The sequence below is a fragment of the Cyclopterus lumpus genome, chromosome 21 (genome assembly GCF_009769545.1).
Source record: "Cyclopterus lumpus isolate fCycLum1 chromosome 21, fCycLum1.pri, whole genome shotgun sequence".
NCBI classification, from domain to species: Eukaryota; Metazoa; Chordata; class Actinopteri; order Perciformes; family Cyclopteridae; genus Cyclopterus; species Cyclopterus lumpus.
In genome coordinates, this window is record NC_046986.1 from 8740414 (window position 1) to 8764971 (window position 24558).

At 42.5% G+C, this 24558-nt stretch overlaps 1 protein-coding gene across 2 annotated transcripts; it reads right to left on the bottom strand.

Annotated features, from left to right (window-relative positions):
* Positions 1 to 633: 633 nt before the first annotated feature.
* fstl1b (follistatin-like 1b) lies at positions 634 to 18289 on the bottom strand. Of its 2 annotated transcripts, XM_034561313.1 has the most exons (11): positions 18072 to 18288; positions 17903 to 17959; positions 7676 to 7777; positions 7443 to 7572; positions 6391 to 6423; positions 6075 to 6205; positions 5343 to 5461; positions 4897 to 5009; positions 3962 to 4072; positions 3751 to 3845; positions 634 to 2038 (listed from the first exon to the last, which is right to left on the bottom strand). In XM_034561313.1, exons 2-11 carry the CDS (start codon positions 17957 to 17959, stop codon positions 1997 to 1999), a joined length of 933 nt encoding a protein of 310 aa, XP_034417204.1. In that variant the 5' UTR covers positions 18072 to 18288; the 3' UTR covers positions 634 to 1996. The 2 variants fall into 2 exon arrangements, with proteins under 2 accessions (XP_034417204.1, XP_034417205.1); XM_034561314.1 differs by lacking the exon at positions 6391 to 6423 and having other exon boundaries at positions 18072 to 18289.
* Between the last annotated feature and the right edge of the window lie 6269 nt (positions 18290 to 24558).

Genomic DNA, 24558 nt, shown 5'->3' on the forward strand with positions numbered 1-24558 from the left:
CTGTTACATTATGCAATGCCCTGCTGATGTGCATAGAATGATAACAAACCTACAGGGTCATTATGTTCCTCCCACTGTATGCAGATATATCCACATGACCGTCACGGCTCTACTCTAATCGTGATACTTCATGGGGAGAATTGGTGTGTGTAGTTTTGAGGAACTGGTTCCAACTGCTGTAGTTGCTAGCAAGGCTAATGTGAAGACTTAGATTTGAGTTATTATGATTGTTAAAACGACTAAACAGTGTGTGGAAAAGTGTGATCTGCCACCTAGACCAGCTTAAACACTGTTTCCATGTATACAGAGAACTGCATTATGCCAATGGACTTCATATTATACTCTTACAATGTAATTAAGTATGTATAACTATATCTTATTTTGCGCTTTTCTAAACAAAATGTCTTAAGGATTCACTATGCAAAGGATTTAACACCATGTCAAATTAAGAAATATCCAAAAAGCAGCAAAAGAGCTCAAACATCAGTTTTTAAAAAGCATTAACTTGAATGATGTATTAGTGAGGAACACTTATTTTCAGTTCAAAGGCTATGAAGGCAAAGACAGACAACAATTTGGCAGATACAAGCACACACACACACACACACACACACACAAAGTGACAAAGCCGTGTTGTGGTGTATGGGCTTTATTGGCGTACATACATATTCCTTACAGTCACTGCACTTTAAGTGGAATATAAAGATTTAGCTTGAACTTTGTAATGCAGCTTTCACGCAGACATAAACAAAGCACTATAGTTTACTGCTAAACTTCAGCCAAGCACACTCACTCTTTCAATGCTACGTGGCATTAAAGCCCACGTGCAGGCAAAGGTAGAGACCTATACTTTTTGCAGGTCTAAGGCACTGATTTTCATTGTCAATCCTCCTAAATAAGATGGAGGATTTAAACAATTCAACACATTCGACAAACCAAACTACTCTCAGCATCACACGTTAACACCACACACACACACAATCGCGCACAAGCACACATAACTTATATGCACCCAGTTATTGATGCGTCTACACTACTTCAGCTGACAGTGAGGCTAGTCCTTCTGTTATTAAGAGTGATTTTGAAAGCACAGGTATCGTGTTGTTGCTGGGTCCAGAGTAATGTTTTACCTGGAGAATTTTGTTCATTATTCAAAAACTTTAAGACTTTGGTTTCAGTTTTTTTTTTCATCATGCTATATTCAAAGACCAGGTCTCTCCTGGATGCGGTTGTGCTCCTCCAAAGCTGGACCACTACGTCTTTGTCTCAAAATGTTACACACATGTTTAACCGAAAATCACAAGAGAGACATGGGAACAAGGTGAGTTCCAACGCAAGCCGATTACATACTTTACATAGAAGCAAACTACTTTGGAGCAAAATTATTACTAAGATACAAACAAAATTCAGGCTTGTGCTAAACTAATGCCTAAGAAACTATAGAGAGAGAAAACGAGAAGTGCATTGGTCAAGTAGTGGCCTACTGTGGCAGTTCTAAATGGCATCAACATCAACATCACTGGTAGCTTTACCCTCGTGTCCCAGCTTCTTTAACCAAGCTACTGTGCCTTTAAGGCACATTTGAGGGTGTGGAGACCTCATTTCAACAGGTGGATTCTCCTAGCTCCTTACCTTTTCAAACAACAACAACTTCCATATTCCAACACAGTGACAACTTGACAGGTTTAGTTTCTTAATAACTGTAAAAAATATATAAAGATTGTAGTAAAAATAGCCCTGGGGCTAGTGTAGAGGCGGAGTAATACGATGAAGTATGACAATACTGAACACAAGGGGATCCTTTGATAATCTTTGATAGCCCCTGAATCTAACAAACATCAACACAAACACTGAAACATGGTAGAAAATGTATAATAATTAACAGAGCAGAGAAACATTAAAAAAAAGACAGTTGAATAACAACACATGGCCGCAAGGTAAATCAAGTATGGAGGAAGGGTGATGACGTGCGTCCTCTCGTTTATCGCGTCCTTATTTAGGCCTCCTTGGTGCTGCTCTTCATCTTCTCGACGGTTTCCTGTATTTCAAACAATTAAAAAAGTAGACAGAAAAGTGAGTATAGTTTACTACTGAATATATAATAATGTGAGTGCATATATCTCTAAGCCTTTTATTTTGTTTTTGTTGATTAACAATCTAATTGCATAGCTTGCATATCCCTTGAGTACTTCATAGACTAATGGAAGCAAGATCCTAATGACGGATTTTAGCGTTGCACCAAACCTGGACCCGCAGAGCCACATTTAGTTTACAATGGCATTATAAGCCGCCCTTCTGGAGGTCACAGAGGACATGACCTTGCTGAATCAGCCATGGCCTCAAGCCAGAGCCCTTGTCCTATACCTTGTGAGCCTCATGCTCTCATTCGCACATGGAAGCAAGCACATACACACACAAGAGTAGACATTACACACAAAATATTCTGAATGTAGAACTTCCAGAAAGGTGAAGCTTATCAGGACAGGTTTTAGAACTCGGTTCTAGAGCTTCACTCTTGGCCTGGAGAGGTTCTAGATTACTGTTCTTTGTAGAGAGGGACTAGAATGGCCACCATCTTTATTTATTAACTGGGGGGGGGGGGGGGGGGGTCCAGAACTTGTTTTTTGTTGTTTCCTTAACACTGACAACATTATTCCATTGTGTACTAATACCAAGTTCATTTTTAGGCATTTCTGGAGCCAAGTGTTTCTATCATTGTCCTTCCTCAGAATGCAGTTCATTATTTTGTACATCACACATTTAGCATTGCACTCAAATAATATGCAGGACTCACGTCTTTTGTATTCCATATTCTTACTTGTAAAAACCTGCTGCCTACATTACCCACGATTCAACTCATCTCGACCAGCGTCAGTTCAGTCTGAGCGTCAGGTGTGGTAACCTCGCCTCGGGTTGCTGGCCACAAGCAGAAATGAGGAGCGGGCCAGAGGTCTGGTAGACTCACTTATTTCTAACTCTGCACCCCCAGACTTGTTTCATTTTCAAACTTGTAGTCTTTAGAGATCTTGTTCAGATTTCTCAGGCGTCATACAACTTTTTCTCACATATTCAGTCGTAAGTTACTCTGCAAGACCTGTACAGAGACTTTATTGTGTGTTTTCCTAATTACAGAAATATATAATTCACTTTTAGGAATAAACGACCGCATAACTTGACGATTCTGAATCATCCACACAAACCTTTCTCCAATCTATAATAAAAAAAGGAAAATGGTTGCTGATACTTGTTTCCTGCCATGTGCCTGCTATTTCATATCCACGGCCATTTCATAGTTTTATCGACCTAATTAAGAAAACATGTCTTTGATTTACTGTTTCCCTTTTTAAAGCCAGGAGTCTTAAGGCTGTTCATGCCCCGGATCACTGAGATATGTTAGGTTGGTACACAGTCACATAACATGGTACACATATACCACTTCCTCTGTGTATTGTGTTGTGCTGGTTGAGCAGTTTGTCCAAAAACACATTGCAAGTAATGACGGTTACATCCTGGAGGAATCTAAAAGCCGACACTTGGCTCACCTCATTGTTATTTCAGGGACCTCATAACCAGTTGTAGCTCTACAAACAGAGCGCAGTGAGCAGGAGCTTTCAATACACTTTGAATGGTGGCCATTGTTGTCCTTTTCCGTATTGCATTTCTGGCATGTATTTCTGCTAATGCTCTATGTTGCCATTACTATAAATACATTACATGTTTTGCTTGTGTTTTCAGGTTGCAAAGACAGACCTGGTGCTTGTTGAGCTCGGCCACACGTAGGTTCCACTCCTCCTCACTCATCTCTGCCCCGGCATCTGCTGTCTCATCCAGAGCTGCCGTTTTGTCTGGACAGATAACAAAACAGTCAAAAAATGTCCGTCGGGGCATTCGTCTTAACGTCTCAGTGAGTGAAGAGAATAAATTAACATCACAAAGATAATGTCTAGTTTTTCCAACTCACCAGTGCAGGTCATCGCAGTGCAGACCCAGTTGCCGCATGCACAAACACAGCGGTTACACTCGACCTGTGTCTCCGCTCCATCCTCATATGTCTCGTCCTCCAAGGCACATTCTGCAGAAAGACACAGGGAAGACTATTCAGCCAAACCGCAGATAAGAGACTGTAGAAGAACGATAGGAGAAACGCCATTACACCGACATCAATTTCCATGAGCAAGGCTTGTCAGCATTTCAAAAAGCCACATCATTCATCCAGTAGCTTCCCTTGACACACCTTTGGCAAGTTTTAGAGTACTAATCAAAAGTCAGCTAATCTGCAACTTCAGCAGATTAGAGTTGTAGAGTTGTAAAGTTTTCTGCCAGAAAAGTGCTGGCAAGTGCTCGGAGGGGCCACTCAAAATGAATCAGAGTTTTGTTAAAAAGACACTGAAGGCACAACTGGAAAATATGCTGGTTTTACACACAGCCATAAGCATGTGTCAGAGATCTTTTTTTTTTTTTTTTTTTTTTTTTTTCAAATAAAAAAATTCAAGACATTTCCAAAACATTCAAAATGTGTATCCTTTTCTTTCATGGCTTGAACATCACACTGTCAACAATCCAAGAGCCTTGTATCTGGAATTTCTAAATACAAACACACAAAGTCAACCACACATGTCCCTGAGTCTGGTGAAGCCCCAGAGTTCAGTGCCTTTGTTGCGAATGTTTGTTTTTCTTATTTCTGGCACCCTGCTTCCAGTGAACTTTATCCCAGATACATTGGCCTCACATGATTGGGCAGACTGCCGTGACTATCTGCCAACTCTGACTGTAGCTCAAACTATTCAGAAATAACATTTGAGGCTCATTTCCACAGTTTGCTGGGTCTCGGTGGCTGCCTGTGTAACTTTATTTGAACATTACGTCAAAGCAGACAAACTGCCGCTTTATGCTCACTCTTCTCTGGTGGATTGAAGCCAGGCTTCAGGCAGTTGAGGAACTCATCAAAGCTCAGCTTCCAGTCAGCGTTCTCATCGGAGAGCTCAATGAGGGCATCGACACACAGGCTCCTGGGAAGCACAGATAAACATGCAAACACTTAATAAACAGTATCGTCCCATACAGTATCAACAGAACATTGCAGAGGAAATAAGCAAACAGAAGAAATGATAATTGGTGATGTGTTTTGTCCCACAGAGCACAGGTGTTGTTGCCAGTGCAGAATCCCATAAGAGGCCTTGAGTCAAGTTTGCACTGGCTTTATCTAGTTCAGCTCAAAATAGCACAGCAGCACACAGATATCAATCTGTGTGTGCAAGCATTACCACAGAAGAACATATCCAGAGTTGGAAGTGGCTATTTTTTTTTCTCATGTAAGCGTGCCAACTGACAAACACGCTGACCTGAGCAGCTTGTTGCTCTCCTGGTCGGCGTAGGACTGCAACTCCACAACCGAATCGTTTTGCTGGATGAACTTGAGCAGCTCTGAGGAGTCCAGCTGAGAATCCCCATTGTCGTGCGACTGCAGAATCATAGAGAAATGGAGGAGGTACAGTTAACTCTCATGAACAGTAAGAGTACAAGATGCACACTTTATATATTATGGGGTCACTCTTTAATGTCTACAAAAATAAATCCTTAAATGGTGTTTCTGATAGACAGGTCAGTCGAGGCTACCAGTAAATTTCTCATCGCTGCCACACAATATACCAAGAACACATAGGGTTTTAGGAGCGTGACATATTATATTCATATAGTCATTTTTGGCATGCGTCTTCATTCAAGCCTCCATTATCTGTCACCACTCGTCCTTTGGGTTACCGGTGGCTGGGGCCAATTCCAACTCACATTGGGCGAGAGGTACACCCTGGACACGTATAGACAGACAACCATTCACACCACAACACAGTATGCTTTTAACTGCTTTACATATTGTAACGTTTGTATTATACTGCAGATAAAAACTAGCGTGTGAGCTTACTCGGGATACATTTACATGTGTTTGAATGTTGATCAATGCGCATTGTTTTTAAATCTCCGGGCAAATTAAAAAAGACTATAGTGGGATACTCTGTAAAAAAAAATGACTACCAGCAAGTGTGTGCACTAATGGAGACGCGAGAAAAGAAGCTAACCTTAAAGTATTTGAGCAGGATGTCAGAGAAGTTGGATCCCTTGACAAACCAGCCGTCTGGGACGACCTCCGTCTGCAGCCACTGGATCACACGACCCCTCAGCTCATTGCGGTCAGCAGCATAGCAAACCACTGCAGGGGTCAGAACATGTCTATAGGTCAACAGCATTCATAAATAATCCAACGGGTAAAATGATCTTGTAAGCAATATCACAATTGATTCCTGTCCTTTTGTGCATATGCTAGTATGTCTATGTCCTTTAACAACAACATCAAATACAGTCACATATCACACACACACACACACACAAACTCACCTGGGCTTTCAGCTGCCTGTTCTGTTTTCTTCTCTAAAGGTTATTAAACAGGAGAGAAAGAATGGCCCATTTAAAGCAACAAAAAAAAAATCAAAAAGCAATTGAACAGCATTCATTTGTATATGATTGGAGATAAATTTGTCACTGAGCACGAGGCCAAAGGTCTGCAAAGAGGAGAGTGTGACATAACTTCTTTCCCCTAATACCCTATTAGCCACAGCGCTGATCAATGTGACGCAGACCCAGTGCGCCATCGCCAAGCGCGAGCAGTGAAAGTTCACTCAAGATAAGATGCTAATATTAGATGCAATACTAGATAAGTCAAGGCCAGGAATGTGCAGTGACGTGTGGGGGACCTTACATGTTTGACTATCAACCTGCTCACCTCTCATATCAGTCCCATGAATATGGTCTAGTTCACTTATTAGTTCTATAAACAAAATATAGTCGGTATTATCAGCATGTGCAGTATCTGATAGCTGAGCCAAATTCCATCCCATGTCATGGCAGGCCACCACCTTAGTTTATAGTGTCACAGATCCTGGTCTCATCATTTTACAGAAAAGGGTAGTTCATTGAGTTATATGCAGTGCAGTGTTTGGCAATTACATCACTACTCAGCAACACTCATAAATGCTAACTAATAAAGTGTTGCTGCGGCGGCACTAAAAAAGGGTCCGGGAGATTTTTAACCACTACCTCGTCAATGGTAAAGTGTAAACCATGTTTAAAATATATATGTAAAATTCTAGGAATATGGTTTCCACGAGGGCCCCTCTCGTCTTTTATCCAGAGTTGGCTCCTCCTTTAGAAAAGATATTCCTGATTATAAGAACACTATATCTCAGTTTTTAATTATGTCTCTTGACATTAGTTCTATTATATGATTATGGTCTTAACCACCCTTTGGGGATGTAATTTACTGGAATTGTTGACCGTACTATTACAAAGGCTAAGAAGGAGCTTTCAATCTAAGTTGTTACAGTGCTAAAAAAAGAAGAAGGACTTTTTTAACATCTACAACATGCGCCTTGTGCTGCTGCTGCTCGTACCGTGGCAGTGTCCGTCATGGGCCACCTGGATCTTCAAGCCAGTCAGACAAGCATCCCTGTGGAGCTCACAGTGATTCCTGTAAGTCTTACTATTGCTGCCACACACTGACCTCTTGTGGGGCTTACAGCTCTAGACAGAGAGGGGCACAAAGAGGGGCAGTCGTCTCAGTCAATTCAGTCTTTTTCTAATGCTCTACATTGGTATCTGCAGAGCCACGTGACCCAACACTCACCTCTATACACAGACAGCTGGGCTCCCCTTTCTCTGTAACGGTACACTCTCTGCCGGCCCCACAGAACACATTGGCACACACTTTGCTCTTGCTCTGCAGCTCCTGAAGGAAAAGAAACACATTGTTTGCGCTTTAGAAATAAAATGTTCTACAGGTTTCACCCACAGGGAGGCACTGTTGCCCTGTTACTGTAACATACCCATTTTACGGTATTGAGAAGGTGCTGATCATATTTTAAAACACAAACCAAACACACATTTGCAATTGAATTCAAATCCTGAATATTATACTTTCATATTAAACCATGTGTATTCAAAGTTGCTGGGAGACAGTACAGCATCTCTCCCCTGATGACATCCAAAAGTAAGAGTTTCCTTTTATTTGTTTTTCAAATATATATCTCAAAAATGACTCTCCAAACTTCAAAGAAATGACATTTAAAAAACAATTGTCGAACAAATATCTATCAAAAGATATTCTCCCTCAATATACAAATGTAAAAAATGCTTGCACATATTAACTCTGAGCCACCATACAAAGTTTGATATCATTTCCTCTCTTTGTGATGCTACCGTAAATTATAAATTAAAATTAAAATGACCTGTTATTGTGTATTTTGATTACGATCTGGATGAAGATTTAAAAATCCAAACATTTCTGTTGCTAAGTGAACACATTTTATACTTCCTGGTAACTGCCTTATCCCTGTTCATGTGTCAGTGTCCCTTTTAGTCCAATTTGGTCTCTCAATACCCAGTTATGTTTGCCAGTAGTTGCCATGTCAACGATGGCCAAACGGTGACCGTACTTAGAAAAGCGGATGTCTTTATTGAGATAACACCACGCAATGCTGCTAATTAAAACAGCTGGGCTGTTGACAACAGTCTTCTGTGTGAGAGGTAGGCAAACAAAGGCTGAAGGCAGTACAGTACTGTGTGAAGCGTACAGGCAAACAGAACCACAACCAACCTGTTGGCTCAAAACAAACAAACAAAAGACATCTAATGTTTTCTTATTTTCCAGAACATTTAGTCAGTCTCATTTTCTCTTGTGGACATGTGCCTTTGTTTGTTTGTCTTTGTTTTGTTTGTTGAAGAATATCGCCTGAGGACTTACAACTCTAACTTGCCAAAGTTCACTGGTGCTACGAATCGACCAATTACAACACGCCAAGCGTAGCTCCGAGAGCTGCTTTATGACTCTTAATACGGCCTCCTTTTCCCTATTTGTGTGTGTGCGCGTGGGTTCGTGTTTGCGTGTTTCCACATCTGGAGTCTGAGCTGACTTTTCCCTCCGGGCCCCTTCCCGTGCTCTTTAGAATCGCCCCTCCTCCCTGTTTCTCTAGACTCCCCTCCTCCTCCTTAAGCTGCTGTTTCCTGTAAGAGCGAGACAAGAAAAGTTGGCCCTCTGTGCGTCAGTGCACGTGAGCGGGCTTCCAAGCCGCCGCGTGTGTTTTCGAGTTCAAAGTCTGGTATGTGGGTTAAACTAAGGCTGGATTCTTGAGCCCGAACTCTCCTAATCTCACTAATGATAGAATGTAACAAGATGGATGCAGTGAGCGGGGAGCTAGTCACATGCAAGCATCGCAGCGTAGCCGCTTCAACCCCCGAAGTGGTGAGAGGAGAGGGATTGTGGGGTTTTGGTTCATTTTTTGTGCATCCTTTAAAAGACACACACACACACACACACACACACACACACACACTGGCAGTCCAAGGTTGAGGTCACAGAAAAATCTTCAAAGCAATCCCTGTGGCTTTGAGCATGTTGGACAATTCAGTTTGTTAGAGACAGATGTGCTCGAAGCCTGTTGAAACCTGCAGAAACCTCAGATGAGAACATGAATAATGGATGATATGCCGAGATGAATGTGGTATAAATGTAGAGCTCTGTCAGTCCATCTCTCTCCGAGTAGAAACAGAAGAGGATCCCTGACATTTAGCTGATGAACAGAGGGGCACAAGGCTCTTTTTTTTCCTGCTGATTCAAGTAGATTGTTGCTATGGTGAGAGCATGTACAGGCTCCGGCTGTGGCACGATCACAGAGGTGTCAATCAAAAGACGCAAATGGAACCGAGCCTCATAATGAGATCACGGCAGAGCATGTTGTTCAGAATTCATGGTTGACACACACTGTACAAAACAGCGGCCAAAGTGACGCTAATGCCATTCAACCAACCTTCAACAGACCAGGGAAGGGACACACCGCCTTATGTGGTCATAAATCATCCTTGCATGGGGCTTTCATTGTGGCCATAAGCAGTGAGTGTGCAGACATGCTTCATCATTGAGAACAGTTACATATACATCGTATCCTGCTTTTTGAGACTTAACCCGTTTTTGATCATTATTCGTGTCATGCAGGTAAAATTGAACCATAAAGAAAATGTATCTCCCCGTACACATGATTTGCACTCATAGTCAGATTCTTGACACTCATTCCTGAGCTAGATTAAGAAATTGGCCAAGATGATACATTGGCGGTTATTATGTAGCCATATAGTGAACTACGTATCGTGAGGGATTTCAGACGCAGTGATTTAAGTTGCGTCGTTAGTCTTTATGCTAAGCTACACAAAGCTAACCCGGCTGTTGGTGTGCTTCATATTTAGTATACAGTCATGAGTGGTATCAGTCTTTTCATCCAACTCTCGGGAAGAAAGTGCATTGTCTTCCTTTAAGAATGCCAGTTTAAGAATTGATAGTTCTATCACAGTGACATTGAGCATATTCAGGCGTCTCAAAACCAAGATATGGGTCAATTTGATGATGTTTACAAGCAAAGACATAACCAGGACTTTACAGAAACCCCACTGTGACTGATGCGGGAGTGCATTGTAAACACACTCATTAATCCCAATCACCATCAGAGCAGATATTATACAGGAAAAAAAGTACAAACAAAACAAACCAACCCGCTGTGGGTGTCCTACTTAAATGACATACATTTTTTCACGACGGCCAACAAACGCCGCCACGTTTTCTTTCCCTCCCATTTAAAAGCGATCACAGGAGCCGGAGCTCCGATAAGTGTCTGGTGAATCGTAACAGATTAAGCGCAGGCGTTCATACAGAAAGAGGCCTCAAGCATAACACGGATTGCATCTATACACATTTCACAGCTCATTTTCCTCGACTCCTGCTCCTTAGAGGTTTTAATAAGATTCAAAGATTTAAGTGATACTCAAAACACTAAATGCGTAATTATATCATCTTATCTCTGCACGGTGCCTTTCAATTCAAAGTCGAGTGTACTTTTATTTCTCCTCCGCTGTAATTTCTCTCTGTCTTGTCGTCTTATTCTCAGTGCCATGCCCTTCTACGGCTGCAAGAGGTTTGCCAGTGATCCGAGACTCGCTTCGCAGAGCGAGATGAAAGTCAGAGGAGGAGAACAGGTGAGCCGACGGAGGAAGATGTGCAGAAAAGTCTGACTATTAAGGAGGAGGTAGATGGGGGAAGAGACAAGAAGTGAGGCGGCGGTTGAGCGAGCTCTGAAGTCAATCTGCTACGTGTTGAATGGCTCCGTGCTAAAGGACAACGTATTCTTGCTGCAGTTAAAAAAATAATACTCCTTTTTTTCCTTTTCCACTGCTGACAAGGGCTAAGGCAGTACACCAGCAGCAAGGCTCTATCTGCACCCACTGACACATGAGAAACACATTAGAACATCTATCTGGATGTTTTTCTGCATCTCCCCGTATACACAAAAGTATGAGTAATGGAGCCCATCCGCCCATAACTGTGTGTTTTGTCCACGTGTCTGTATGTGTGTGTGTGTGTGCGCGCGCGCGTGTGTGTGCGTGTGTGTGTGCGTGCGTGTGTGTGTATACGTGTGTGTGTGTGTGTGTGTGTGTGTGTGTGTGTGTGTGTGTGCGTGCGTATCTCGGTGATGCACCATGGATTAATCAATGCCTCTCTCCTTGGGTGTCACTTTAGAGCCACTGTGAATCCATTCCCACAATGCACCCTGCCCCTGATTAACATAGAAAACATTGACATACGGATTGTAAACACCCTGCCATTAATATGCCTACAATGACAAAGAGCATAATGGAAACAAACTTAAACAATGAAATGCATTGAATACTAAATTTAACCTTTTTGTTAATGAATTATAGAACAATCCGACTTTTTACTGCGATCAAGATCAGTTTAATCAGCTTGATCGGTTTATTGGGCATACAGCTTCATTTAATGCAATCCAATACAACAGACCCAGCAATAAATCCTGTTCATATCGAGCTTTTCTCAAGACCGAGAATGTTGACTCAGCGCTTTATGCTCATTTTGGAGGTTGAACTTTTTGATGCCGTTGAATTGTACCGCATAACCAAAAGGTGAAAGCTTGAGTTTTATCAGCCTCTGTATATGACATAATTTAAACAATTACAGAATATATTAAGCTTCATAAAGATATGATTTATTGCAGGACTTTTGTGTTGTTGGTTTTTTGGATGTATCTAGATGTATTTTTAATTTTTTTTCTACTACAGTGTAAAAGGTACAAACATTTGACAAAACATGTTCCTTTTCCCCTTAAGGTCTGGTGAGTGTTATATGAATAAAATATTATGCTATTTGAGAACTTTAAATATTTAAATAAAAATCATCCCAGATGGGTGCCGAGAATATGGATGAGACATCCGGTTTTCAGTAATCCGAGAAAAAAGGCTCTGGGTTTTTATTCTCAGATCTGATTTTCCTTCATATTTTTAACTGTCCGGAAAATCTGGATAAACAATAACAATTGCAATTTTACTACTGGGAAGAAAGAATGCTGCCAGAATAATAAAATAAGTGTGAGACTGAAAGCCGAGATTACAATGACTCCATTCTCTCCATCGTGTACTTCATTATCGCAACAGGAAGTCTCGGGCTGACAGACGGGCAGACAAATGCGCGCACAGCCAGGCGACCTCTCCATAACAGCCTTACAATGCAACCTACTGTTTATAAGCAAGGTCCTTTTTTTTTTTTTTTTTATCACGAGGAGGTGAAATGACAGAGGTGGAAAAAAAGGAGAAGGAAGCTGAAGGACCCAGACGAGAGACGGAATCAGAAGGTGCACATTCCTGGGCTTTGTTTGTCCTCAGCCGGGGTCCCACATAGTTCGTCTTGAGCCAAAATCTCCTCAGTATCTAGGTCAGAGAGGTGCCCCCATGCTCTCCTCGCTCTCCTCGCTCTCCCCCTGTGTTGTCTCTCCAGCCTTAGACCGTCCACCGCTCCTCAGCTCCATGAGATGTGGGTTCATGCCAAGAGCGACGAGAGGACGGGGAGGGCTCGAGCCGAACAGCTCGTCTCCGTCTGCACATGAACGCCTCTCTCATGGACCAGGCCTTTGCGAGAAGAGAAGTGGGGCACAGTCCAAAAAGAATGGAGACCGCTCTACAGTTTGAGAGTATACAAGCTTTCGGCTAAATCCATTGCACAGGGGAGAAACATAACAGACAACCACCGGCTCAGCTTTTGAATCATTACAGGAAGTTAGAGCATTTGTCCTCAATAATTAAAGTGCCTCCATTCTCAAATCTCTAACATGTCGTCCTTTTGAGTCTATTCAACTACATCTTTGCACATGCATATCAAATCAGGTTTGAGTCTCATTTCTTCTCGACTTGACAGCCTCTTGAGATCAGGCTCACAAAAACACTCATTCAGCCTACATCTACATGGATCCTTTGAGCTGAGATGCATACTTAGTATTTCAATATGTGAGCTTTGTATGAGCTCCACGGGTGGTCTCAAACACGGTTAGTCAGCTCTGAGATTAAATCCTGCAGAAACAAAAGGTTCATTTGGTAACGACCAGTTTACACTGATTGGCCTGTTAGTCTTCGCCCTGTTTCTTATTCAGGGTGAAAGGAATGCACCAACGGACAGGATGATGTCACCCCGGTCCGCAGCCTCTTATTTTACACCCAGAGGCCCCCGTTGTTCGAGAGCAGAAATGTACAGCTCCGCCCTGAAAGAAACACCCGAGAAGAAACGAAAGGAACAAAGACACAGGGAAAGAAAAGGAGAGAGTCAGAAAACACAGAGAATGTGAGAGAAAGAGAGACTCTAAATAAAGACAGGAAATAAGTCAAGTTCTGGGCAGAGCCACATCTGCTCGCAGTTAAAACGTCATGCGGAGAACATAACGTGCTATGAAGACGCCCCCCCCCCCCCCCCAGCCTCCCCTCCCCTGTGCACCCTGTCGTCACACTGCTGGGACAAAACATGTTCCCTTTTGTTTTCTGTCACCTGACCCTTAACTATCCCACCTTGCACCGTTAAAACCTCTAAACATCAACCTTTCTCTCGCGTCATCTCTTTTTTCCTCAAGCGCCGGTCGTGTTTGTTTGTCGGTTCTCTTCCGTGTTACTCATTTCCCCTCTCCTTTTGCTCTCTTTTTCTCTCCATCCACTTTTGTCACCTTCCCCTCCCCTCTCTCCCACCCCTGCTCTGTTCTGGCCATTTTTTTCCACTTCCAGGAAAGAAGCTAGGGAGGGAGGAAGGGAGGGAGGGTCTGTGCTAGGCTTAGGCCAAGGGAATGAGTTCCCTGCCCTCTTTGAGGCCAGTATTTGGGCTAACGGATGGAAAATGTTTGTAGAAGGGAAAATGCCAATTTACACACTGCGAGATGTAAGTCAGTGTGAGCGGCCATTTAAAATCTGTTCTGAGCTCTAAACCTAAAACGGGGGATTATACATCGATGCAACTTAATCTAGGACACAGTCCAGGTCTCATAAGTTCCAACTATTTATATCATATTTGAACTAAGAGTTTATATGTTGTTTGTAAATGGGTAATGAAACACACAAATGGTGAAGTAAACTCACATTTCCCTTGAATGTCTTGCGTGTCCGATCACGACGCATCCCAAGAACATGTCATTTATTACATAAACAACTTCAAACCACAGATACAACTGAGTAAATGAGCCACTTTTTTAAAGCTGCAGCAGTTGTCAACGCTTTCCGGTTGACGGTGTGACATTTGGAGAGAACAATGTCAGCCAGCTAATCACTCATCTCGCGGTGACCCCGTTTCTCACCAAGCAAAAATGCATTTCGGATGCAAGGCCTGATCTCAAGGTGCGTCCTCTACGCAGGCTGCTGGAGACAGAACCATCTCTGGTGAAAGCAAATGTGTACTATGAGGTTTTTAAATTTTTTTTATTGTATTAGGAAGCTGTTTAAGGCCATTTTTGAACTGATACGTCGTGTCAAGTATTTAACAGGTCACACTAATGTTGTTTTATTGCTCTTTTCCCGAGTGACTGAATAGATTTAAGCCTTCCCCACTATATGTCTGTTGAACTTTTAGTATGTATAAAGATGGTATGCTACATATTCATTGTGTCTCACTCGCAAACCCCTTGAGTAGACTTTCGTTCTGCTCTTTGTCATTTGAGTGTGATTTAATTTATGTGTGTAGTGCCTCTGAGTGCAGAGTGCCGGTAATGATAAGACACCAGTACAGCTGGTAAGCTAAATGAGGACTCCTTTTAAGCCAAGCCAAGAATGAAGAAAACACACTGCAGGGACATGAAACACACACCCCCCCACCCCTCTTTTTGTCTCACTACACAAGTCTTACCTCACCCCCCAATCTACCCTGCTATAATTGCATGACTGTGGCTCCATCTCCTCGCCGCTTTACATCACTCCATCTCACCGCCCCCAACAATCCCTGTGCAGGATCCATGACTGGATGTTGGGCTACAATAATTAGAGCAGGCTGATAGAGACAGAGGACACAGCGTCCCCTCATGCTCATGTTCCCTCCACCTGGGCAGATATTTTTAGCCCACCTTGAGTGAGGGAGAACAGGCATCAACATGGCAACAGAGGTGCAAGTGAGGCTGTGGCTCAATCAGTCAACTACAGCTCCAGGACCTCAACAAGAGAACCAGCTTCTTCTTCTTCTTCTTCAATCTTCTTCTTCTCTTCAACGTGTCCTCTCAATCCCCTCAAGTCGTATCCCGTCCTCAGAGAGAAGACCGTATCTGGCTGCCTTTGTTGGGCTGACTTCCTCTTGACGTGTATGTTTTTCAGCATCTAGCGCTTGCTGCAGATAACTAAATTAACCACTGTGTCATTCCACCCTGCCACAGCGGACGATGGAGGATAAAACAATAACACTGCATGCCATAAAAGCAGAAATATAAACAACCCCCTCTGTTTTTATTTAAGTGTGTGCTCACATGTCCCCCAAGGCTGCGAACTCTTACGACTTTCACTGCGCCTGCATCTCGACCTCCTTTGCATATTAACCTCCCAGTGTGTTTTGAGTAAAGCACCACAATGGTATTCACGAGATGCATATCTCGATGTCTGCCTGCACACACACACACATACACACACACACACAGTTTTCCACACAGTCCCAGCCCCGACACCGACCGCACTGCATCTCGAAGCAAACGGGCATTCTCCTTGGTAATGAATCAGGAGTTAGTGTCCAGGTCTAATACCCGACAGTCACGGCAGAAAATAGACACATCAGTTCACACACAGAGCATCCTGTTGTCATCACTCTTTCCTGCTCTCTAATGCAGTAAATCGAACCCTCATACATAACCTTAATGCACACCCTGCAGGCTCATCAGATGCAGCTTTGCTCTGACTTGTTGACCTCCTCGAGACGGCACACTGGAATGCCGGTCCAGGCCCTTCCCACGGCCAGTCAAAAGGCCATATATTATCAGGGTAATTACCTTTGGAGAATAGATGCCTTTCTAATGCCTCCCCATTAACTTGGTGGGTACACTCAACAGACGCCACCGTGACACGCCTCACGGGTCACGTCTGTGAATCCGATGAAGGCGCACACATCGGCACATTTTTCCAGCCGGAGAGTAAAGGTATAGATAGGGTAAGCAGTGGAAGGTCAGTGGAGAAGGGGGGGGGGGGTTATGAGTGATGTCATGGCTGTCGCGACACTAATGGCCAGCTGCGTGGAGCTATAAAGATGGGCCAGGCAGCGGACAATTGGTTTATCTTGCGTCTCGCCATTTGCCGAAGCTGCCTGAGAAATCTATCCTCTAATTAGGCCACAGCTTTCCCCCTTTGGTTTGTTTGTTTCCCTCGGCATGCAACGGTCGTGCGGGTCAACAAAGGAGTCAACACAAAGCCAGGTGTTCGACAGCTGTGTCCGGTGAGGTTATCAACCACCGCCTGGCGCGCGTGTGTGTGTGTGTGTGTGTGTGTGTGTGTGTGTGTGTGTGTTTCTCTTTCTTTACAGAATAGTTTGACATTTTGGAGGACTCACTGGGAATTAGAGATGGAGGTGTGCATCGGGCCGGCTAATCTAACAGCACATTATCTCTGTTTTTAGAGGTAGGACTCCTCGGCGCTGCAGTGTGAGACCCACGAGGTGATTATTCTCACAACTCTTGAGCACACTCACAACCCCAGAGTGTACACAGACAAACACACATGCTCCCTCCCCGGCCACCCAAACACGGTGTTATATGCCATTAGAGCAGCTGCCGGCCGGCGAGGCGTTTAGCACCAAAGCGTCCTACAATATTGATGACGAGGGCCATCGAGGCCCCAAGGCAAGCGGCGCTTGTAAGATACACTAGCCCTCCCTTCTTTTATTTTCACAGCTGTCTGTCACTCTTCTGTCCTATTATGGCGGGCGTTTGCTGTGTGAACTGACAAACTCCACACACACACACACACACACACACAAATAAATGAGACTATAGGAGGAGGATTTTGCTGTGTATACTCCTGAATGCAAAATGTGAGCGTTTGTTAAATCAGAAAATACTCGTACTCATACTTAAAGTGCCACAATCTTTTTCATGATTAAGAACGATGTCCCAATTGAAAGAAACTGTCCCATTGGCAATTTATAGTTTTAACCATGAGCCTGTTTCTCTCCACAATGTAGCTCATCATTGCGCACGAGTGGCTATAATAACGGCATAATTGGTTTTCTTTAATACGATAAATATTATAAAAATCTATAGTCAGCAGCAAAAGCCAGGTTTTCTCCACAGTGCCGTGTTGTGTCGGATAATAGAGTGAGACCCTTTTCCAGATGTTTCCTCCCTCGTCTGGCTTCGTGAGCAAAAGCTGATGAGCTCATGTTACTCCTGAGGGACCGTTTCGTGCAGGAGAAGCATTTAACACAGATGTAAGTGAGCATTGTGGTACCCACTTGAAAACCCCGTGAAGCAATAATAGTCATAGTTCAAGATTAAAAGATAAAGCCTGCTGGAGCTCAACTTACCTGCGCGTTACAGGCAGCCAGGGCCAGCAGGAGGAGGACGGCGACACTTCGCAACATCTGGACACGAGAAAAAAGAAAAAGTAAAGACTTTTACCATGTACCACCCGTTTCAATACACACATCGGCAGGCAACTTGAGGATTAATTCTACTTTTGATGTACCACGTTACCGTTTCAGTAGCTCGGCTCGGATATGTGGGTGGAGGAGAGGAGCCGGTCTGGATGTGCGTCGGGGCGGAGGCGAGCAGGAGGTCCGTATGATTACAAGAAATTTGAGGAGCGCTGAGGAATTCGTGCCAGTCTCTCCACCTCCTCCTCCTCCTCTTCTCTCCCTGCCGCGGCCAATGAAAACGTCCCGAGTCTTCCGACGACGTTTACACAAGAGCAGAGGAGGGGGAGGAACCGAGGAAAGAGTGTGCGAGTGTGTGCGTGTGTGTGTGTGTGTGTGTGTGTGTGTGTGTGTGTGTGTGTGTGTGTGCGTGGGTGTCGACATTATTACCTCAGAAGAGGGACCAAGTGTGCGCACATCCAGGCAAAGATACTTAACAGCAGGGCACACCGGAGGTCTCCACTCCAAATAATACTTGATGTTTTCTTTTTAAGGTAAACAGATGTTCCTCAGACCTCCTCTGTGCCCTCTGTGCTCAGATAGTATCACATGACTCCAGTAGTGCATGAGTTTCTACTATAAGTCCTAAATATTATCATGCAGGTATCTTTTTTTAAAAGTTAGTTACATCATAGTTACCTCTGGTCTGGTTGGTTTCACCAGTGAGTGAATGCTGAATTAGTATGTTTTTGGTCACTAGGGGGCAGACTAACTCCAAACCATGCAGACAGAGGCACACTCTTAGTACATTGTTATGGGTGAAGTACACATATTTATATTTAATCCACCAGCAGACATTGTGCACGATTAGATTTCCATTCAATTTGGGCACAATAATATCATTTTTATTTTATTAACGAAATAAGATCCATGTATCCAAATGATAAAATTAAATTAAATTACACCTTGCTGTCTTGTTAACTCATTTTGTGTTGTTTTCTAGATACAATAGAGTTTTATCAGCCAACTGACTTTATTTTAATCATTATGTACATATTGAGATCCCAATATGACTTATTAATGTGGGCAACACTGGCCAAAATAATGCTAAATATTAATGCAGAAAGTTTAATTGAGTCCAAAATTAGTAAGGCAACCAAAACAAAACACCACAATAGTTAATTATTACCTGATTATAATAAAGACATATCCCTGATTTGACACTGCTTGCTTCTGTCTTAAGTAGATGCATCCGAATGCTACAATAAAGTGATACATAATAGATTCCTGTTTCTTTCCCTTTTTAGATTTTTAATATGCTGATACGTGGTTGAACTACAAAACAATTCAAGCCTGAGTCACTTTCCAGCAATGTCCTTCAATCAGCCTGCACCTCTCAATCCTGTGTAGAAAGAACAGTTTCACCCCATTAATTGAAATATTAATGTCAATAAGTTCTTATGATTTAAGTATTTCAGGAAACCAACTACAAACCAACATGTGTGTGTGTGTGTGTACATGCTCCAGCGAGGAGTAATTTAAGAGTGATTAGGAAGCACTCTGATGCAGTGAACAGAGCGGCCATTTAAAATCTGTTCTGAGCTCTAAACCTAAAACGGGGGATTATACATCGATGCAACTTAATCTAGGACACAGTCCAGGTCTCATAAGTTCCAACTATTTATATCATATTTGAACTAAGAGTTTATATGTTGTTTGTAAATGGGTAATGAAACACACAAATGGTGAAGTAAACTCACATTTCCCTTGAATGTCTTGCGTGTCCGATCACGACGCATCCCAAGAACATGTCATTTATTACATAAACAACTTCAAACCACAGATACAACTGAGTAAATGAGCCACTTTTTTAAAGCTGCAGCAGTTGTCAACGCTTTCCGGTTGACGGTGTGACATTTGGAGAGAACAATGTCAGCCAGCTAATCACTCATCCCGCGGTGACCCCGTTTCTCACCAAGCAAAAATGCATTTCGGATGCAAGGCCTGATCTCAAGGTGCGTCCTCTACGCAGGCTGCTGGAGACAGAACCATCTCTGGTGAAAGCAAATGTGTACTATGAGGTTTTTTAAATTTTTTTATTGTATTAGGAAGCTGTTTAAGGCCATTTTTGAACTGATACGTCGTGTCAAGTATTTAACAGGTCACACTAATGTTGTTTTATTGCTCTTTTCCCGAGTGACTGAATAGATTTAAGCCTTCCCCACTATATGTCTGTTGAACTTTTAGTATGTATAAAGATGGTATGCTACATATTCATTGTGTCTCACTCGCAAACCCCTTGAGTAGACTTTCGTTCTGCTCTTTGTCATTTAAGTGTGATTTAATTTATGTGTGTAGTGCCTCTGAGTGCAGAGTGCCGGTAATGATAAGACACCAGTACAGCTGGTAAGCTAAATGAGGACACCGCGGCACAATGACTTTTGAATAGAAAGGAGAGGATGAATGACTCCTTTCCTACTGCAAGCCATCAATTATATATAACTTCACCCCCTCTGAGGAAGTCTACCTGTTTAAAAAGATGCCGTGATTATTTTACACTCTGGGGCTTTTTGTATCAGTGTGTGTATTCAAGTGAGTGCTTTTCATATACCTGCATTGGTATTGAATAAGGAGCAGTGAAAAACAGGCTGACGGTAGTTTTCTGTTGTTAACAATTGCCTCATCATATAATTGTTGTCAGATCTTTTCATCTATTTTTTCATATCGTCTGACTTGTTTGCCTCCGGGTTTTTTTTACCTTACATTGTGTGAAATAAGGAGAAACTTTATTATTTTAGTTTTTGTAAGATGCAAAACTAAACTTACACTGTGAAACAATAAGCATTTGAATTTACAATGTTGATGAGATGACTAAACTGTCGGCACTTCCCAAATGCAAAATGTTAATACTTAAAAAGGGAAATATCAAAGTCTACTAGCAAGCACATCAACCTTAGCAGCTGAACCAAACATGCTAACATATGCTAACGTATGCGGTGTCATCCAAGATGCATGTGACGTGACTTGGGGGTGTGTTCACAGGGTTTCCCCAACATAATCAAAATACTCTGCTCCATAAACTACCAGTTGAACGTTCATATGATCCTGAACATAAATAAATTCCTTTCAAATGGCAATGTTATTCTTTTGAAGTGCTTCAAACTCGCATTGTTTCTAATGGCCACCAGGGGGTGACTCCTCTGATTGCAAAAAGAAGCCTGATTGTATTTGGAGTCTACGAGGTTATGACTCAACATGAAAAGTGAGACTCCGCTCTTCCCGGCTCCCAAGAACCACCAACAACCAGGAATATGCGGCCGTTTAAAAAGTGGGTTAGTCAAAATGTGACCCAACACTACCACAACTGGACTGTTTATGAACATTTCACAGATAACATGCTCGTTATGGCTGGAAGTGGAGAGAGGGGGGATCCGGAGGGTCTGAGTGAAGCCGACCTCTTCCCTGGAATAACCTACACGCACACACAACAGCAGTCATCCATTCAGCCCGTCAGCCAAGCTCACCTGCAGCCCATCACACACATGCACTACACAGCAGAGAGAGAAACACACATGGACCTGTGCTCACACGACTTCACTCGATCCAGTAAACACTGTTAACATGAGTTCATGGCCTCAGTTTCAAGTCTTCTTTAATACGGCATGATGTTAATTTAGTAAATGATGGTCCCATTAAGAGTAACATTTGCGATAAAGAAGGGTATTCTTTTGAGCTTGGCTTGAGATGTGTGTGTGCTTTTGCTTTACAACTTTGACATTTCCCAGTGTGTTTGCAGTTCATTAGAATTGATTGTAACCTTCTTGGTTACAGAATAATGTCTTACTCAGTGTTCAGCTGTACCTAACTTTATCCTGGTGTTCAGATTACAAAAGGGTGACATCCAATAATCAAGATGTCTCCCCTGAGGCCTTAAACCTTGAATCCTCAGGGACTTACTGACGTCACCTGGTAAATGGTTGAGTGTGAGAGACCGTAAGGGCATAAAATGGTGTGTATACGAATGTGACAGCCCTTTGCTGCAACATATCACATTACCATGACAACGTCAAACAATAGGTATTATTATTGGATGTATTTTTTAAAACTTTTTAATCCTTGAGTTGCACGTCTTCCGGGTTCTTTTCTTACCAGATGAGATGTAATTTCAAATATTCTATTTACTTGTTTTTTGTCAAAACGACTTAATTGACGAAAATGAAACGAGTGATGAAGAATTCTATTCTATATATGAATAATATAATCTCTGCTTCCACTCTGATTTCATGTGTTTTCATGGTCCATCTTTAATCCTTAATGTTTATGAGTAACTGTAATTTTCCATGCTGAACACCCATGTGCCGTCCTCTTTGTTTACCTATTTGTACACCTCCATGATTCCACTGGTAACACTGTGTTCTACGTCACATTGCTATGAATTGTGGGTAATTCCCTTCTGCACCTCATGCTAATTTACGGAAAGGGTTCATAACGGGCTCAAAATATCTGCCAGAGAGCCCTCAAAGTCTGCGAGTCCGTAAGGGTGGAGATTGGGATCGGGCCTAAGGTCCCCAAACAAACGGGTGACGTCATGGCGACTACGTCTATGCTTCTATGGGAGCTAGATAGCCTCTCAGCAAAAAGAAAATAGGATGTTAAAATCATTTTCACTTTCCTTTTCCATTTGTTTTCATTAATTGGAAAATTGGTCAACTGTTTTCCAGGATGCTTGGAAACTCTGAAATTGCATTATGTGCAGGAGCCATGTTTTTACAAGGAAGATGAATTTGTGGATACGATACCTCTGCATCGATTTAGAATAATTTCTAAACTGTTCATCGTGAGTCCAACAATGTTACAGAAGTGCAATGCTAAGTTCCCCTTTCCATATCTGCAAAGGTTAACTGTTCTTTTGTGGTTCAGTTTAGATACTAAAGGCCCAGAGGGGCAGACTGTGGTCTTTGCTCATCTCTCAAGTCAAAAGTGAGTTGGAACATAAGAAACGTGTTTCATTAACGTTTTACTGTAACCACAATCTTGCCTTAACTTAACCACATGCGCATCTCAAGATGCTCTCTCTGGCGTCCTGTGCTTCGTACGTGTCCATCAAAACATATCTGTCAGAAGAAATAAACATAGCGTCTGCAAAGCGGGGTTGAAATAAGCACCGCAATACAAACATGTAGATGAAGTTGAAATCAACGATTGACTCAAATCAACAGGAGATTAATCTGATCCTAACCCCCCGAAGCACGCGTTGATACACTTCTTTCCTGTTCATGTCCACCTCCTAAAAAAATATCACTAGAAAAAAAATTGAGAACAGAATATTTCTAACAGCAGGTTGATTGATATGAATTGAAAAGCTGATGGACGGCCCTGTCATCCGCTCTTTCAGTTTTCTTTCAGTTTTGCACACACACACACACACACACACACACACACACACACACACACACACACACACACACACATTCAAACACATACAGGTATGTGTGAAATATTAAACAGCGACTTATAAAAGGACACACATTTACTGAAGATTTGCTTTCACCATGTTCTGCACGCAGCGAGGAGACAATGAATACTTAATCAGACCAACTGTTTAATAATCTCTGCTCTTGCTGCAACGCCAGACCAACAATACATATTCCATCTCCAAGCCGACTCTGCTACTGATCTAAATTCATCCGCTGTGCACGCACATAGGAGAGAATCATACAGTATTCAAGATAGAGAACAGAGCTATTATCTCTTCTGATGTCTCTCTGTGTTCTGCCGGGGGTTTTCCGGGAGGCATCTAAAATATTCTCAAACATTCATCAATGCCTGAAAGGGTCACACACACACACACACACACACACACACACCTACTCATGCAGCATAGAGCATTCTTTTTGCTCCTGGAGTTTTCTTTAATCATGTTTTTTTTCTGTTTATCTCTTTCTCTGAGGCCGGCAGAAGAAGTGTGATTCAGAGGCAGCCTGTCTCTCTGTGTGTGTGTGCGTGTGTGTGTGTGTGTGTGTATGTGTGCCCCTTTAAGGGCTCGGAAAATGACGAAAGCTTTACATCCTTTCACATTTCGTACGTGCATTTGTGTGTGACACGTTTGTTAAGTGTGAGTTTCCTGTTCCTGTTTGACATAGTTTGAAGTGTCTAAGAAGACGTAAAGGAAATGAAGGCCATCTTATAAATTACCAGAGCCTGTGCGTGTGTGGCTGGTGGGTATATACATGTGCATGGGTAATATCGTATGTCAGAAGCTACAGCCTTCTGTAACCGCATCAGCTACGTTCTTATTAAATGCATCTTGATGGGGTCTGCAGGTTAATATCAGGCATGGTATTTCAAGGCAATTTAGTTATTTGTTGTTATTTGTTGAATCGTGCTTGAATAAATCTGATCTGGTAGAGTACTATCTGTGATTAGCATTCACACATGAGGGATGTAATGCTTTCGTCAACCTTTCTCTGGAGTGGAGCTGAGTACCTACTCGGCTCGACACAGCAATTCTGCACAGAAAAATAATCTACAACCACGGCTAAAATTAATGCTGCTCATCATCTTCCGATAATGCTTTATTCTTGGGAACCATCTATTTGCTAGTTCCA

What these genes read in the sequence shown, in the direction of transcription:
- fstl1b (XM_034561313.1), bottom strand. Translation starts at nt 17,959, where the DNA reads ATGTTGCGAAGTGTCGCCGTCCTCCTCCTGCTGGCCCTGGCTGCCTGT. An exon ending in TGGCTGCCTGTAACGCGCAG is followed by an intron (nt 7,778 to 17,902) that starts GTAAGTTGAGCT and finishes CTTTTCCTTCAG; the next exon opens with GAGCTGCAGAGCAAGAGCAA. An exon ending in CCAGCTGTCTGTGTATAGAG is followed by an intron (nt 7,573 to 7,675) that starts GTGAGTGTTGGG and finishes CTCTCTGTCTAG; the next exon opens with AGCTGTAAGCCCCACAAGAG.